Source organism: Chondrus crispus, genomic scaffold (assembly GCF_000350225.1).
Source record: "Chondrus crispus Stackhouse genomic scaffold, scaffold_29, whole genome shotgun sequence".
NCBI lineage: Eukaryota > Rhodophyta > Florideophyceae > Gigartinales > Gigartinaceae > Chondrus > Chondrus crispus.
Window position 1 is genome coordinate 2479 of NW_005179194.1, and position 16535 is coordinate 19013.

At 49.6% G+C, this 16535-nt stretch overlaps 2 protein-coding genes; one reads left to right on the forward strand and one right to left on the reverse strand.

Moving 5' to 3' along the window:
• Positions 1–5111: 5111 nt before the first annotated feature.
• Positions 5112–8007, reverse strand: CHC_T00005378001 (hypothetical protein). XM_005717242.1 is given in 2 exon segments: positions 5112–5883; positions 5884–8007. The coding sequence occupies 1 exon segment, from the start codon at positions 8005–8007 to the stop codon at positions 5884–5886; it is 2124 nt and encodes a 707-aa protein (XP_005717299.1). The 3' UTR covers positions 5112–5883.
• Positions 8008–15705: 7698 nt separating this feature from the next.
• Positions 15706–16521, forward strand: CHC_T00008556001 (imidazoleglycerol-phosphate dehydratase (IGPD)). The gene has a single exon (XM_005717243.1). It carries the CDS (start codon positions 15706–15708, stop codon positions 16519–16521), a length of 816 nt encoding a protein of 271 aa, XP_005717300.1.
• Positions 16522–16535: the final 14 nt, after the last annotated feature.

The window sequence follows — 16535 nt, forward strand, 5'->3', positions numbered from 1 at the left end:
GAATTGAGCTTTTTTGTAACGTCGTACTGTTGTGCACCAACAATTCTTTCTCAGCATCTGTGTGGCCTTGGACAACAAAACGTGCCTTACATGTCTCCTCGCCTGTGCCAACATTCTTAATGGAAAGTACAAATCTGCCTCCCATAATGTTGGGTCGCTGGTCACCCTTTTCTATGTCTTCGCGACAGACGATCTCAAATGTTCCTCTCTCTGCTAACCCAGAGAGTTCCTTGCGTTTGGCCTCTTGCATTTCCGATGTGTAACTGCGAGGGTCACCAAAAGACAGCGTTTCAGTGACAAGGATACCTGGCGGTGGGGATGAACGGAACTGATCGAAAGCTTTTACGAGTTTTTGTAGCTCATGCTCCCCATTAACTTCAGAGTCGGGTAAGACTTGAGAAATATTGAATTGTTTCGGCTTTCCGTCCCATTCTACAGTAATAATTTTGCCAGCGACCTTTTCGACAGTGAAAGGGCCTTTCCAGGACCCTGTTCTTTTGCAGCCTGACTTTCCCTCGCGATAGACATGCACCGCGTCCCCAGGTTTGATAAGAAAATGCGTGGAAGGCGGTATCTTAGAACGTAGGGCTTCTTGCACACGTAAGCGGGCAACGACGGAAGCCATTTCTTTCCTTGCTGTTTGAAGGGCGGCCATGCGTTCCTTTTGCATTGGCACATCCATATTGACTGCGGGGAAAGATGGTAGAGACCCGAAAACCAGCACTGATGGTACAATTCCATCTGGACCTGTGGTGTCGTTGAGAGCTTTCACAGCGAGTCGGAGACCAATTTCGGGATCGATAGTGGGGTGGTCTGTCAACACTTTGTCAAAGACTTGGCGGAGAGGCTCATGGTATCGTTCCCCGACGCCAATAGAGTTGTGGCTTTCGACGCCCGATATCTGAAGTTCGATTCCATGCAGTGATGTGACACCATTCCAGAATTTTGACGTGAAAATAGAGCCCTGGTCTGCACGTATACGGTTTGGATATCCGATGTACACAGAAGCCCAGCCCTCGATAAAAGCATCCCACACGTCTTTGGCGGATTCGCCTTTCAGAAGCACAGCATTTTGAAATCTGGTCTGAGTGTCCACGATGTGTAATAAGGGATTCCGTTTTATCCACATGAGGTCGATCGCAACTTCATGATTGAATCTGACTTCCTCTCCCGGGATTGACACACGGAAGCGATATGGGCCGGCTTTGTGGGTGTGGCAATTTCGGTATGCATCAGCGATCTCTTCCAACGTCCGCCTTGTGTCTGCGGTGACTTCCTCTGGGCGAGCACGCTTGAGCAAGTTGTACAGTTTCTGGACGTTGGCATGAAAAAGGTGGAGGTGGAGCTTTCGTAGCTCTGCTTTGGTAAATCGAATGGATTCTTGTCCCCATTCCACAAACATGTGGCCGTGCTTGCGTTTAATTGGGAGTTTTCATTTGTCGCGTCGGCTCTCCAGTACGTTGCTGACATTGTCAGCGACCAGCCTTTCATTGTCAAGGACGTCTAGTCCCAAGAGAAAGGGTATGTCGGCATCAACCACGTCAATAAGCAAGGGAAGAAACTGCCCATCCGGGAGTGGTAGGCGTAATTCAAGCTTCCCCATGCTTGCACATGATCCATTTCCGAAAATGTGAGTCACCAATGAAGGGCATAGGCGAAATTCCTTTTTGAACATACGGCATTATGCCTGCGCTTGGCGTTTCCCGATAACAGACTTCGATGCACCGCCGTCTAAGCAAGCGCCGTCGAAATGCCATTTTCTGTATCTCTTGCCTTTCGTCTCGGCATTCATACTGAGTACAGATGCGTATCGCCTCCATCTTTCCCTCTTTACATGAAAATCTCTACTTCTTCTCTGGCGGGGTAGAAAAAAGGCTTGACTTGCTTGCCGAAAGGATGCAAAATCGTCGTTGTATGGTTTGTCAGGTGCTTTCTTCAGCCTAGTGTACGGGACCTGTCGGCAAGGTAAGTCCCGACTTAAAAAGCCGCGTTTTTGCCCGACCACTGGAGTGCTTCCGCCCCGGCGGATGCAGAGACAGTGTCCAGTATTCCGATAGCTGCTTTAGAGTCATCAACAAACGACACTGAGTGGGCGTTATTATCTTCCGAATCTGTGTTCCCATTGGAACTATCGCCGCTTGACGTGTCGGCATCTGAATCCCGCGTGAAAGAAATGGTTCCCTCTCTCCCTGCTGCGACGAGGACTTGTGCAACTTCGTAGAATGCCTCTACGTAGTTAGAACGAGAACCCTTGTTTGCACGGAAAGTAGCCAGGTTTCGAGCTATACGATCTAGATTTACTGGCTGTGTACAGGACCTGACACGACATCCCTCTTTCTCGCAATTGAAGCAGGTCGGCTTACTTCTTGTTGGTCCAGGCCTTTGTGGCCTTTTTCCATACTTGGCGGGTCCTGCGTAGTTGATCTTCCATCTGGATGCTCGGTGGGAGCTCGAACTGGAGCGAGCTTGGGAGTTGTTTCCGAAGATACTCCATTTGGTTTGGAATTTTTCTAATGTGGTGCGATAGCGTATGTACGGCATGTTCATTACTTCATGGTTCGTCGAAACCATGAGTGCCCATTCTCTGTTCTGTACAGCGCCTTCTAGAAAAGACCTCTTGTGGAAGTCACTTCTCAACTGTGGGTGCGCCATGGGGGGCAGTTTCTCGATATATTTGGTAAGCTCTTTCAGAGCTTGACGTTCTGAACGGCCGCCTGTTTCGTAGTCAGCAAGAGTCAGGGAGCGTAGGCGCTCCGTAACTGCATCCATCTTAGATTGTGATGAATATGCGTCGTTGAGTATAGCAATAGCGGTACCCCAGCTTCGTGCTTTGCCGAGCACTTGGTCGTAGTAAAAATCGAGTGCTTCATCGCGTAGAACGTGACGCAAGAATTGAACCTTATCTTCGGTATTGGCACCAGCTTCTTCGGATACCTGCTGGTATGCCATCAGAAATCGAGGCCAGTTCTCCTCTAAAGCTCCCGAATATTTGTCAGATGTGTTTCGAAAATTGGCAGCAAAAATCTTCGACACTTTCCCTTTGTGGTTATCCGTTGGAACCTGATTCCTTTGGGGGCGCTCATGCGCCTGGGCAAAAGGATTTTCGCGTCCAATGTGGTTTTGTGGTGAGACGTTTGGTGTGATTATCACGTCCTCACCTCTCTTGATGGGATCATATCTCGCAAGCGCCCTGAGGCAGCCTTCTCGATCAACGTTTTCAAAAAGAGCGCATATGACCCTGCGGGGAATGCGTCGACCCGAACATTCGGTCGAATTGCATTGTATCCCTCGGGATTCAAGAAATGCACGCAGTCTCTTGTACATTTTCGGGTTAATGACTATATCGGGATGAGCCAATTCCGACGGTGTCAGTTCTTCAGTTATAATTTCCTTCAGTTCTGAACCTGCAAGTTCCATTTGTGCTTCGTATCCGACAAACAAATTTCGTAGTCCAGTTTTCCTCCCATTTGAGAGTTGCAAACCACGCTAGAAGCGAGTTCCACGATCAGCGTTTGCCATGACTCTTTCTGCCGCAGCGTTAGAGTCGGTGTTTGCTGCATTGTCTTGGCTTGCGCCCGGGACACTGCTGCTCATTTTGTGCAATTGTCTTTATTCGCGAATGTCGATCAAAATGCGGTTTTGTCGCAAGTCTTCCGTCACAGGACAGAAGGTAGCTCGCTGGAGCCGTGCGCTGGTAGTTCAATACGTGAACAAGTTTATTTGATGGTTCTGATGTCTCCCTCTCTCCTATGTTTTTCCTATCTCCTCTTTTATGTCGCTCCGGGTTCTTTGTCTCCAACTTACTGCCACGTCTGCTGACACAGACGGGGAGCACTGTAGAAACCACGATCTTTCGTCATTCTCAGTTTCCGCCCTTTCGCGCTCGCCCCATGTGGGTTACCTTGTCCGAATCAAGGTAACGAAAGGGCAGGGGATACAGTAGTCTAGTTGCAGATACAGAAGTGAATCTTAGAGCAAATCTTGTGCAACATTCCGGATCAATTGCACCGGAATGATATCGACACAAACAGAACAACTTCGGTTTTCAACGTGTACACGTGTCGTTTATGTGCTTAGTTGCACTTTTGTAGCAATTCTGAGCATGCTTCATTTTTGTGTTGAGACGTCTACTATCTGCACACATTGGCACTCTACAGTACATTCTGAACATGTTTCATTGTTCTTGATTTGACACGTGTGTGGCACGTATGATATTTGTCCTACACGTGTGTTACACATATGAAATATATGTCACGGTGTTTTTGCTCTAAAACTTGCAATGCATTAATCGTAGACTAAAGTCTCTACCCTACAGCACAGCGCATTTAGATATTATTGACTCTCAGACGGTCCCAAATAATCATTAACAGAGAGTGCAAACGTTATCATCGACCGAGAGTGCAAGAAGGAGAGTCACCTGATTATCAGCGACAGAGAGTGCAAACATTATCAACAACCGAGAGTGCACGGAGGAGAGTCACTTGACCAGCCCTAATGGCCCGTACTGTATTTCGTAGACTATAAGTAACGCCGATAGTTGGCGACCAAGAGTAAAATGACATCAACTTCTTTTCAATCAACCACCACCAGGTTACGTTTGTGCACATTGTCGCGCTTCTGTCAAAACTACGGAGTGTCATGTTTTGAGAAGTCCGCCCCAATACGAAAAACCCCGCGCAAGCGTGAGTGAGAGGATTAGTTTTTAAATATACCCACAAGGTTTCGAAGTATTTAAATGACTTTCCCACTCGTCTGGCAAAAAAGTCAACCAGCGATGGCCAAAACCTAGAATTTGGTTAAATTTGGCAGCAATATTTTCCGTTCAATAGTTTGTGACGCAGTTCAATACTTGCTGTACCCTCCCTTTAGTGGCTGCCCAGCTATTAGGGGTATCTGGTGGAATTAGTGACCGAGATAGAAGAGTACATAGACAAGTTGTCTTCGCTGTCACTTGACGTTTGACTCCGATGTAGAGTTCCTTGTTTAGCTCTCCCTCCCTCCCTCCCTTTACTTGCTGCGCGTCCCCTGCCCCTGTGGGCAGAGTCGCCATGGGCATAACCGCGGAATTATGCTGTGTACAGTATCCGTGGCTACTGTCCCATGCCGATGGGTTTTAAGTTGAAACGTTCAACTTTATTGTTAAAAAAATTCCACGCCGCTGGTGTCAAGTCAAACAAGAACAACGCGTTATTTTTTTCCATTTGCCCACAAACTCGCCGGACGTAAAGTAAACCCGAGTTTGAAAAATCCCACGACGGGTTTTGCAGACTGACCTCCAGCAAGGTACCTGCCCGCAACAAACGCAAGTCTGGTACATCGTTGTGCCGTCCGACGGATCACGTGCACCTGGGCGAATACTCGCTGAAGCGAATATTGTAGCTCGCCACAAGGATAGAATAGTTCTCAGTCGAAAGGGCGATGTGTTTCGTCTTCTTGACGGGCTGAGGGGGGCCGTTTAGAGAGGACCGCTTTTTAGAAGCTTCTACTTGTCTGTCTTCTGCGATTGCTTTAGCAGCGTATGTGGCAGATCTTGTGGTGCTTCGATCCGTTGATGGACCCTGGGTAGATGAAGTGATAGGGGCGTCCATGACGCCAACCGGTACGAACTGTGCAGTATAAGACTCGTTTGTGCTGATGAGAGAGCGGAAACCCCATTTCGTTTTCCTTCAAGACGGGTCGATCCGGCACTGCCGTACAGTAATCAGGCGGATGTGAAAACTCGTGGAAAACTCACATGTCCCGAGTTTTCGCTATGCTGTGAGTTTTGCAAAACTCGTTGTCTGAAAAGTTTGCAATCAGAAAAGCCGAGCAAACTCGCGGCCAAAACACGTGTTTTCGCGACTTTACGGACAACGTTAAGGGACTCGTCAGAATGCAGTCTTTTCAACGACATCGCGCGTTAGCCATTTTCACAGGGTTAACATCCTCTTCGTCTAGAAATGGCTCAGGGCCATCCTTTGATACTTGCGCGAAGGAATAAGCATCTTTAGACTGGTTCTTGTAGTGTTGTTGTGGTTCCTCAAGGGTATCTCTTTTTCTGACATCGTGTCCATGACCGATCAAGCCGGTCATTCTGTCGGAAAACCGCGACGGCCGTGTCAGCACCGTGAACATATCAGTGTCCCTCAGACTTCTTTCTTCTGCAGAACGATACTGTAGGTACGAGTGCCACGAATCAGGTTGGAGCAGGAGAGGTAGAAGTTGTTGCAGCTTCATTCTCCGATCATCACAACATTTGATTTGGCTACCGTAGCATTGAACGAATGACACCATCTGGGCTATACAAGGTTGAAAATCGTCAATGGATGGTGGCCTCTCTTTCTGAATTGGTGTCATGGCGCCTTCATCCCGGGCAGGCGCCTGTCTCTCTCCAGACAAACGTACCGGCTCCACGGGCACGGTAGTCTGTTGAAGCCCATGACTCACAGTAGCACTTCGACACGGTCCTGTCACGCAAGTCTTCGCGTCCTGAGAGTTTCGCAGGACGCAAACCGGGGAGGCGTCTAAATCAACATTACCACGATAACGCTTGTTTTTGGATTCGAACTCTTCCTTGTACAATAGCTTTCCCGGGCGTGGTCTTTTATGATGCTTTGAGACTTGTCTGCCTTTTGGCCGGGGTTTCTCTCCGAACACACATCGTGACTGTTTAGGGCAACCGGATACACTTTTTGACGTGCTCGCATTCCGAGCCTTCGCTCGTTCAGTCGACGAAATCAGTCTTTCTCCGGAGTAGGGACTATCATTCCCGCGAGAACATCCTATTAGAATGTTCTTCGACGTTATGTTTAGACTGCTCCCGCTGGTTTGCGCCGGGACGCTCGATCCAGCAGCTTCGAGTTGCCATACTATGTCATCGCATGACTGTGTTTCACTTTTATAAACGAAACTTTCGACTCTCCTTTCTTCCTTTTCGGGGCTGGGATCCCTCGTTACGACCTTTTCGAGACTAGTTTTACCAATTCTCGGCACCTCTGGCAAAGGAATGTCAAGGGCAGCGGTCGCGGAAACAGGTTGTCGTTCCGCGCCATGGAGAATCGCGGCTGAGGATCGTCGCCTGTGAGAAGATAGTGCTCCTTCACGGTGACAAATTGCATTGCGCTCATAGATTGCCTCATGTACAGCGGCCCTATCCTCTTCTAGCACATCTGCTTGTGCCTCATGTACAACGGCCCTATCCTCTTCTAGCACATCTGCTTGTGCTTTGTTGAGGTGCGAATTCAGCGATGCCCTTTCAGTCAATACAGATGCGGCACGGGAAGGACTATATGCCACATGTGCATATTTCTTGCTTGAAGATAGAGACGGGGCATGCCGCACTGTGGATGAGACATTGGAGCGGGTTGATATTCTGGGCACAGCTTGCGGACTGGGGGGTTTGTAGGTTGTAGGTTTGAGTGCTGGTGGCAACAGCAGGGAGGTTGGCCACACTGTAGGCGAGGAATTCCTTGGCTGGGGTGATTGAAATCGCGACCTCCGGTTCAATTCTGGTGCTAAGAAGGCCAACGGCAGCTGTGAAGGCTCTAAAAGTTCACTCGGACCAAGAAAGGTTTCCGCATCAGAGTGCTTTCGGGCCTTGGGCCGTGACCGTGGAGACGGACTAAATGAGTGCTCCATTCGGGTTCCTCTTTGGTTTGCGCCGCGAATGTGATGCCTTGATATTGATAACTGCGGTGCTTTCGTGCGAAGTTTGTCCCGCGAATGAGGAAGCGGGGCTGTCCCTATCGTCGGCTCCGCATTTCGCAATGTGCCAAACAGAACAGGGGACAACTCGTTTGCGTAATAGGAAATAAGTTGCACTTCTCTGGGGAATATGCGAACTATCGGACTTTGGTGCACCTCCGGGCTCGGTGGTACTGTGAGAATCCTGAAAGCCGTTGGGTGGGGAAGATTAGTGTACGGCACGGCGGTGTATTCGGCCATGACCCAGTCGTCGTCCTTTGTTCCCTCTCCGCAGACTACGAAGTGCATGTCAACTTGGCCTTGTAATGGCATGTTGCGTTGCATTAGGTGTTCACTTATTGGCAAGGAAAAACGGATTTTCTCGAAGTGCACTGGCGACGGCTCGTCGCTTTGCGGGGACTAGGAGCGCAAGAGAAGCATTCTGAACGGTTGAGGCGCGAACCAGGACAAGGAAATAGGGACAAGGAAGGGGCATATTCTGCTGCTCTACCATTTGTGCACTTGTAGTGCTGGTACTCTTCTTACAGCTTTCCTCTCTGCTCACCCTATGCATCGGAAGAGATGAGATCGAATGATTAAAATCCACACTCCAATTCTATGGCAACCGAGTTGCAAGCGACGAAAAAATTAATTTTCCAGTGCCCCCCCCACACGTGGACAACAGCGAAGGAACTGTGCAGAGGCTGCAATTCCACAATCCGCTTGCCCTCACAAGGCTTTGCCAAAGGTGCACCTATTTTACCCCTCACGGGTAATTGCATGGCCACGTGTTCCGCCCTGTTGTTGCACGTTGTGCTTCACGTGTCCGCGTGTACAGGTCTGGAAGGTCCAGCAATGTCGGTCGCAGTGGAAGGGCATGCAGCCCAAAGCTTTTGTGCAAGTACGAGGGAAAGGGCAATTTGCAGGCCGATTCTCAAAGGGTCCTGTATAGCATAGATTTTCAACGGTATTGGCGACCGTTGCGCATACCGACACAAGTGGTGTCGGTTTACTTGTAAGTTGCCATACGCAGTGGCTAGTTCAAATGCAATGGACTGATAAGAGGAAGATACAAATCGAGGTGTAGAGGAAGGCAGAAAAATATAGAGAGCGGCTGCGAGGCTCTGGCTGATTGCGCCTTCCCACTGTGTTCGTAGAGTTATGCTTTCCTTCACTACCGCGGCACATCCATGGATGTCACACCTGTACACTTCAGTACACTATCACATATTTGATGTGGCAGCACATGATTCACAGCGGCGATTGCTGAGTCGGGGCCGGTCCACGCTTGCAACGGGCTGGGAGCGGCCGCGGCGGTCCTAGTGCTGTACAAGTACAGTAACGGTACCGTACACGCCAATATCATTAAAGGGGTCAATTATTTGTACAGGAGTTGGAACTCCTGTACGAAAACTAGACGGCGTTCTGCATCACAGAAGCAGGCTTCACGTAAACTTTACTGTACCAGGGTACCGTGTGATGGGAAAGCACCCGTAGCGAGGCATGACTGTCTTGATCCTGGAGCAGATCTCTGCAGTGCGATGCGCTGGTGTATGGGTTGTGGAATTGTGGGAGAATTGGTGCGTCTTTGTCGATGCGGCGATGGTTGAGGTATGAGAAGGGAGGATACTAAGGATACTGAATTACAGTTCGCACTCCGGTGCACTATTTACGTCGGCGGCGGCGACGGCCGCTCTGTGACCTCGCGCCCTCCGGGTTGTCGGAATATAGCAAAGTCTAAGAGTCGTTCTCTACTTTGCTCGCCCCTCGGCGTGCGGCCGAGGCTCCGGCGCTGGCGGCCCCTGCCGCCACAGAAGCGGCAGGGGCCTAATGGGTGTGACGAAGGAGGGCGGTGTCGGACGAAACTAATGACCACTAAGTGGTCTCGGCGTTAGCCGGGATCTACAAGGGTGAGCGCGGTCTGGTAGCCCGAGTAAACTTTACCTTTCTCTAACTCTCTTTTGCTTGTCTCGGGACCAGATCGACGGTCTTCGGACGAGCGTGAAAGTCAGCAATGAGAGCTGTGGCTGTGGCACGCACGAAAATTTAGTGGTTAATCCCGGAAATACTTTCAGAGCTTGTGTCTTTCGCTACTACAGTACTGTAAATGCTTTATTCAATGACTATTGTTGCTTGTTCTATACAGTACTACAGTACTGTATTGAGAACAAATGCAAATACTGTACCCTTTATTCCAAGCGTGACACCTGGACGTTCTCTGAGATGGCATTCGCTCAAAAGGATTGAATAAAGGAACTTCGGTACCCTTTAGGGTAATATACTGTACAAGGGGGGACGCGCAATAGTGCCGCTTTCATTATTGCCACCCTCGAATTAGTGCCGCAAAAACCGGCAGACACAAGTTCTGCCACGTGTCATGCACGACGTCGTCATCGCCCACTCCTCATGCGCCTCAGCTCAATTGGTGATGGCACCTCACTCAAAGACCCTAACATGATTCCTGAAAAGATCGCCAAAGCGAAGCGTACGCGCCTTACGATTGCACAGAAAATCGAGGTTGGGCATCTGCTGCAGGTCGGGAATGCGAATACCACAGTAATGCGTCAGTTCAAAATTTCAGATCGAACCATCCGAAACATCAAACGCTCTCTTCCTTCACTCCAACAAATTGTGACCAAAACCGCTGCAACGCTCAGAACAAAGACGTTGCACCCTGCGATGTGGAGGAATGGATTGAGATCGAGACTAATGAGCTTGTGGCAGAAGCTTCTATTAGTGATGCTTGCGATTCAATACATTATGGTGGAGAGCTACAGAATCAGTCTGCCAGTGATGCTATGATGGATGATTGTGTGGCAGAAGGCGAGTGTGAAATTACGGAGAGGCGGGCAGTACCGAGTGCTGTAGTGCTAGCAAGGTTGTTTGGGTCTTTGGAGAGTCTGGGTGTGGAGTGCGATATGAGCAATGCCTTATCGCACTTGAGGTCCGCAAAACGAGCTTTTCTAGAACCTACTAGCTAGGCATGAGAGACTGGGTCAAAGGCAACAACAGCAGACTCTAATACTGTAACAGAGTTCTGGCCGGGTAGTGGTTCTGCCATCTGATTGTGCCGCTCCGAATTAGTGCCGTAATATTAGTCCTTACACGCGGCGGCACTAATGCGTAGGGTCGACTGTACCGATAAGGTACAGTATCCGGTGCAACACTGCTGCACAGAAGTAAAGTACCAAGGGTACAGTACCGAAAACGATTGTAACTAAATATGCGCAGTGTCGGATAGGAAGGCGTTGCCTACCTTGTCGGCGGAATAGTTCATTAATAGTTCCCTTTCAGTTGCCAACTTCGGAAGAGTTGACGAATGGAAGGCGCAGGCCGTGCGGTACTACTACTGTAATGCAAAGCTTTAGCTACATAGTCCGGGATGCGAAAGCAGTTTGAGGCCGGTTCCATAAAGTCATCCAACGACTTCGGGCGATGCCCTAGCTGGAGAAATACTCTAACAAAACCAGTCGAGTAAGGGGGTTTCCTGTGTGTCGGAAAAAGCAGTGAAGATAAGCTATGAAGACGCTCCGAAACGTTTTTATACTACCACGGAACACTTCTTTCCGCAAAAGGAGATAACAGAATGCTGCTGTTGGCTGGCAGCGATACATCTACTTTTCCAGGTGGCTTCTCTTTAATATTCGAAAACTGGCAGACGAGCTGTGTGAGTGAGTCATTTACAAGTCAAGGAAACAGAGCGCGAAATAAGAAGAACAGTACACAAGTTAAACTATCGAGTTCACTGTCTTTTGCTCAGGTGTGATGACCATATTAACAGTGTCGTCTTTAACAGTAAAAACGACCCCCATACTTCGACTGCGCTGCAACTGACTATTAAAACTCGATTTTACTAACTCTTATGGAGCACGTTGTCATTAAAAGGACAATACTGGGGTCCGCGTTTTGTTGTGATTCGGATTCGTACTGGTTCGCATGTGAAACAGAACCTCCATACCGCTTCGCCGAGACTTTCACTGGCCGCAGCGCCCTATGTCCGCTCCTGCCAACATCTTCGGACACCTGAAAAGTCCCCGACAAACCACCGGCGGGCAAGTTGTGAGACATGCAATTTGAGGGCAAAAACCAAAAGAACTACAGTTTTCAACACAACAGGCAGCGACTAAAAACATGTGCTGTAGATATGGTATGCAAATATCATATATAGGGGTTTATATAGCATGTAAAGACGCACACGAAACAAATACGGCACACAGTCCCTAAAACACTTAGATCACTTCCGCAACAGGGGCTTCAGGGGCCATATCGTTCATCTCATTAGAAGCATTCGCGCCATTCTCAATGCTCTCCGAGTCCTTGACATACACAGTGTTGTCGTCCATGTACGTGCCATCTGAACCAACGTTCATCGCGTACAGGACCAGCAGCAACGACAAGGCACCGAAGAAATAGGTAGTAACCACGATTGAGAATGACAAGGCGGTAAGCGACGGCCAGCTTGACTTCAGGCGATTTGTCTCAACAAAGTCGCCGTCGAAAATGAGTCCGAAGAAGAAGAAAACATCCATTCCACAATTTGCTTCATCCCTGCCGATGCATTCCATCTCGACTAGGTGCATGACAAGCATGAAAATAGTTAACACTCCAAAGCCAATTCCACTTCCAAGAGTAAGCACACGTCGGAGCGGGGCAAGGAACTTCAAGAGCTTGAGCGTTATGTCAAACACGGCAAGATTACAAGCAACGGACAAGATGAATGCGAGAGTCATAGAAAGAGTTCCCACCCACGTGACGTTAATGAGGGTGTAGACAAAACCAACGAAACTGAACAAGAGGGAAAGAAGAGCGAAGCTTTGGGTGTAGCTCCTGACCTTTGACCTGCTTGCGCGGATGAGGCTCCAGTTGATGACCACGAAAATGGCAATGACAATGAGCCAGTAGGCAAAATAGGTCGCCCACTCGATGAAGGTGGGCTTGTCCTGGTAACCGAATAGCGCTCGAAGCATGGCGAAGAATTCATTTTCGCCGTCATCACAGCAGAACTCGGTAGACCAAAGCGGATGGTTGTACCAGTCACGCACCTCGGGGTCTTCTACCTTCCAAGTGCCGAAGGCATCGATCTCTTGGATCTCGTGGAAAGCATGACTGACCAATCCAGCGGCGAAGCCGATGAGAATTAGTCCACTAATAGTGAAGAACTTAACAATGTCCAATTCCAAGAGACCCTTGAAGACGAGGTAGCTGATAGCAAGTCCTACAAGAAGAGCGAGAATTCCTGGCAAGGGAATGGCCTTCCAGCCACCCTGGTCATCCGCCTTAGAACTACCAATGAGGAAAATCACGGTCTCGATACCCTCGCGAAGAACCTGAACGAAGACCATGAGGAAAATTGATAGACGCCTCTTGGAATCGCTTTCGTCACTGTCGATAATGTTGTCGAGCTTCTTCTCCATGTTTGTTTGGAGAGCCTTGCCCATGGCCATCATCCAGATGATCATCCATGTGAGTAGGGCGGCGGCGATGAGGAAGGCAACGCCCTCGAAAGTCTTCTCAGCCTTACCTGCGAATCCTTGTTCTCCACTAATCCAAAAGGCAATACCAAGACCCAAACCGACGGCCACTGAAACAGCTACACCTGCACCAGCACCAATCCAGACCCATGTATTGTACTGAGTGGCACCGATCTTACTAAGGTAGGCAAGAACGATACCGACGACGAGGCATGCTTCCAGGACCTCTCGAAGCACAAGGAAGAACGCAGGAATGGAAAAGACCGTCATTTTGGGTTGTCGTGATCTTGAGGGCGTGGGGGCGAGCTTGAACAGTGGAGAGGGGAGGAACGACAAGTATAGCGGCGAGAAGAAGGAAGTTCGTTTAATAGTGAAAAGGCAGTCTCTTGTAATTACTGAGAACCGGGTTTATTAGGGTTGTTTACGCATTTGCAGTTTTACGGTGGTATGGGGGGGGGGGGGGGGGCGGCTGCGGCATTTGTTTTCCGGTGTTTGCACCCTGAACAGTATAATACAAAGGCTTGGGAGATGAGGGATAGACGGGGACTCAGCGAGCTCAACCTCTGTGGGTTGCGGTACTGTACTACAGTACACTGATGCAATCCTCATCATGGCGTTACCTGTGGCGTGATGCCGCGCGACTCCACGTGATGCCGTGCGACTTCATGCGGTTGTACGGCAGGTGGGTCGAGGTTTGCAAGCGACAAGGATACTGGCTGGCCGAAGCATTACTATTCAACCCGTCAATCTTGGACATGACGCAGGAAAGCAGGGTCATGGCCAAGGGTGTGAGGTGGAGCGAAAGGTGGAAGTCATTCGAGACAGACCAACGGGGCTTCCACCGCGGTGCGCTGTCAAGTGAGTGAGATTCTTGCGGATGAAGTGCAGCTGACCTGCGGCAATGCGCCGGCTTCCCGGCAGCGGATCCTGAGTTTCGTGCTTGCCCCTGCGGACCATGCCGCAACAGCGGCAACTTTATATGAAAACGATATTATTGACTTCAAGAGCGTGTTGCCTGGGTGTAATTCAACTGTTGATTGCACTAAACAGATCGGGCCAGTTTAATCACAAGGGCGACGACCCGCTGCTCCTACTGTGACCCCAGTCATAGTTTTTTCACGAAATCTAAAGGTACACAGTGCCATCTTTGTTAGTGCCAGCTCCGATATAGTGCTACCCTTCTGCAGGTGGCACGAATTTTGAGCCAAAAACGAAGGGTCTCCAGAGAGGCGTTTATGGCTGCGAAAAAGGAGGAAGTCAATGCGACGGCTCGGCAGCTATACTAATTTTGGAAATAACAGAAATGCTCAATTAGAGTTGAGTCTTTAGTGGAGATGTAAAGTATGAGTGATGGCTGTTGCGTCGAATTGCGCCCTGTGCACCTTTCCCTCTCCGAATTTTGCGCTGCGAAACCGTCGAGGCTCCACTTGTACTCTATGCAATAGATGCTCCACGCGTTACTTCCTATATGCGTTTTCCCTCGTCACTACCGACATCTTCTAGACTGATCTATCGCGCGCGTCTTCGGAATCTTATACCACGCCTGACTAGCTGCGGGCGAAGAGAGAGGGTAGCACTTCAGTAAACACCACCCACTTCGTATTCACACGACTTGCTCAACCCCTCACCCTGCGAGTGCATCTACGCATCCGGGCGCCTCGCTCTATCTCATACCTCACCCGTGCCTCTGCCACCACCGGCCCCTGGCACGAGGTCTTTACTCGTAACGTGCGCATCCCAGTTGCGCGTCAATGGCGTCCTGCGAGCGGTCTTTCTGAGCAGTGCTGCAAAAAAAGCCGTAAATCTCATTATCTTAATGGTGCCTAGTTTGATATAGTGCTGTTTTTGGCCCACTGCCACCGGGTAACACTATATTGCGACCCCCTGTACTGTAGTCGAAAGTTGCCCCTATTTCGACAGCCTTTCACCGCCAGCATGACCATTGTGTAGAAATGGGTCGCCCTATACCGTGCTGCACGCAAAACCACGAGACATGTTTTTGCTCCGCCTTGGAGAGCTTCGTTTTCTTATTTTTCTTCATTAATATTCAATCCTCAAAAAACTGTACAGCAATGTTCTGTCCATTGAATTGTCCATATCGATCGATCTCTCTTGTGATCGATCGGCTAGTTTGCCCCTTTTTCTATCGTTTGTAAACTGAGAGAGATCGCCCCTGCGCACAGCAAGAGCATGGCCGTACTGCGCAGGACATCTCTTTCTATCACTTTGTTCCGTATCATACTGTGCACGCTCTTACTGTACAGTACATGCTTTTACTGTACAGTAGTTAACTTGTTCCACACACTTCAGCGGCTCTGTAAGGCAACGTCTTTGTAAGCACTATCTTACAGTAATGGAATCGTGCTGGCGTCGTCGCTTTCTATGACCACCCGTTGCCTGCACTGCTTCCGGCAGCATCTCTTCTCGCTCTGCGTGTTCCTGTCCTCCTCGCGCCCCAACTCACGTCTTGGTTGGCCTGGAAACTTACCTTCCCAAGTGATCAACGGCATCTCGAGGCAGTGACTCTGTCAACGTCGAAAATCTTCTTGCTTCCCTCCCACTGTCACACATGATGGTGCGTTCCCTCCTTACATTTGTTCCGAAGCCACCCTTGCTTCTCTCCAACAAACCTATCCTTCCATTAACCGCTTTGGTATGTCGGCACCGATCCACCTGGCGGTGTGCCACAAATTCCCCAGCTCCTGGCCCTCCTTCCACACCTCTTGCCTCGACCAAATCCGCATCAACCCCGTCAGTCCACAATCACTATCGTCCTGCCCGTTGCGCCTCTATATCAAGACAAACCCGAGAAACCTCGGTCTCAGTCACGGTTGACCTCGACGGCACGGGCCAATGTGACGTTCAGACTGGCATCCCCTTCCTCGATCACATGCTTCATCAGCTCTCCTCACACGGTCTTCTCGACCTCCATATCCGCGCCGATGGCGATTACTGGATCGATGATCACCACACCAACGAGGATGTCGGCATCACTCTCGGTATGGCTATCGCAAAGGCTTTGGGTGATAAAAAGGGTATTCGAAGGTTTGGTCATTTCGTCGCCCCGCTGGATGAAAGCCTGATCGAAGTGGTTCTGGATTTCTCTGGGAGACCTCATGTCGAGTATGGGCTACAGATTCCTACTGAAAAGGTTGGCAAGTACGATACGCAGCTTGTCAGGGAGTTTTACATGGCAGTCGCTGGCAATGCTCAGATGACGCTTCACGTTAACCAGCGTGCTGGGTTGAACAGCCATCATATCATTGAGGCTAGTTTTAAGGCGTTCGCGAGGGCAATGCGAATGGCTGTTGAGCTCGATCCGAGAAGGTTGGACTCTATTCCCAGCTCCAAAGGTGCTTTGACTGATGACGTTGCTCTTCAGAATTGATGCACCTCTCGCCT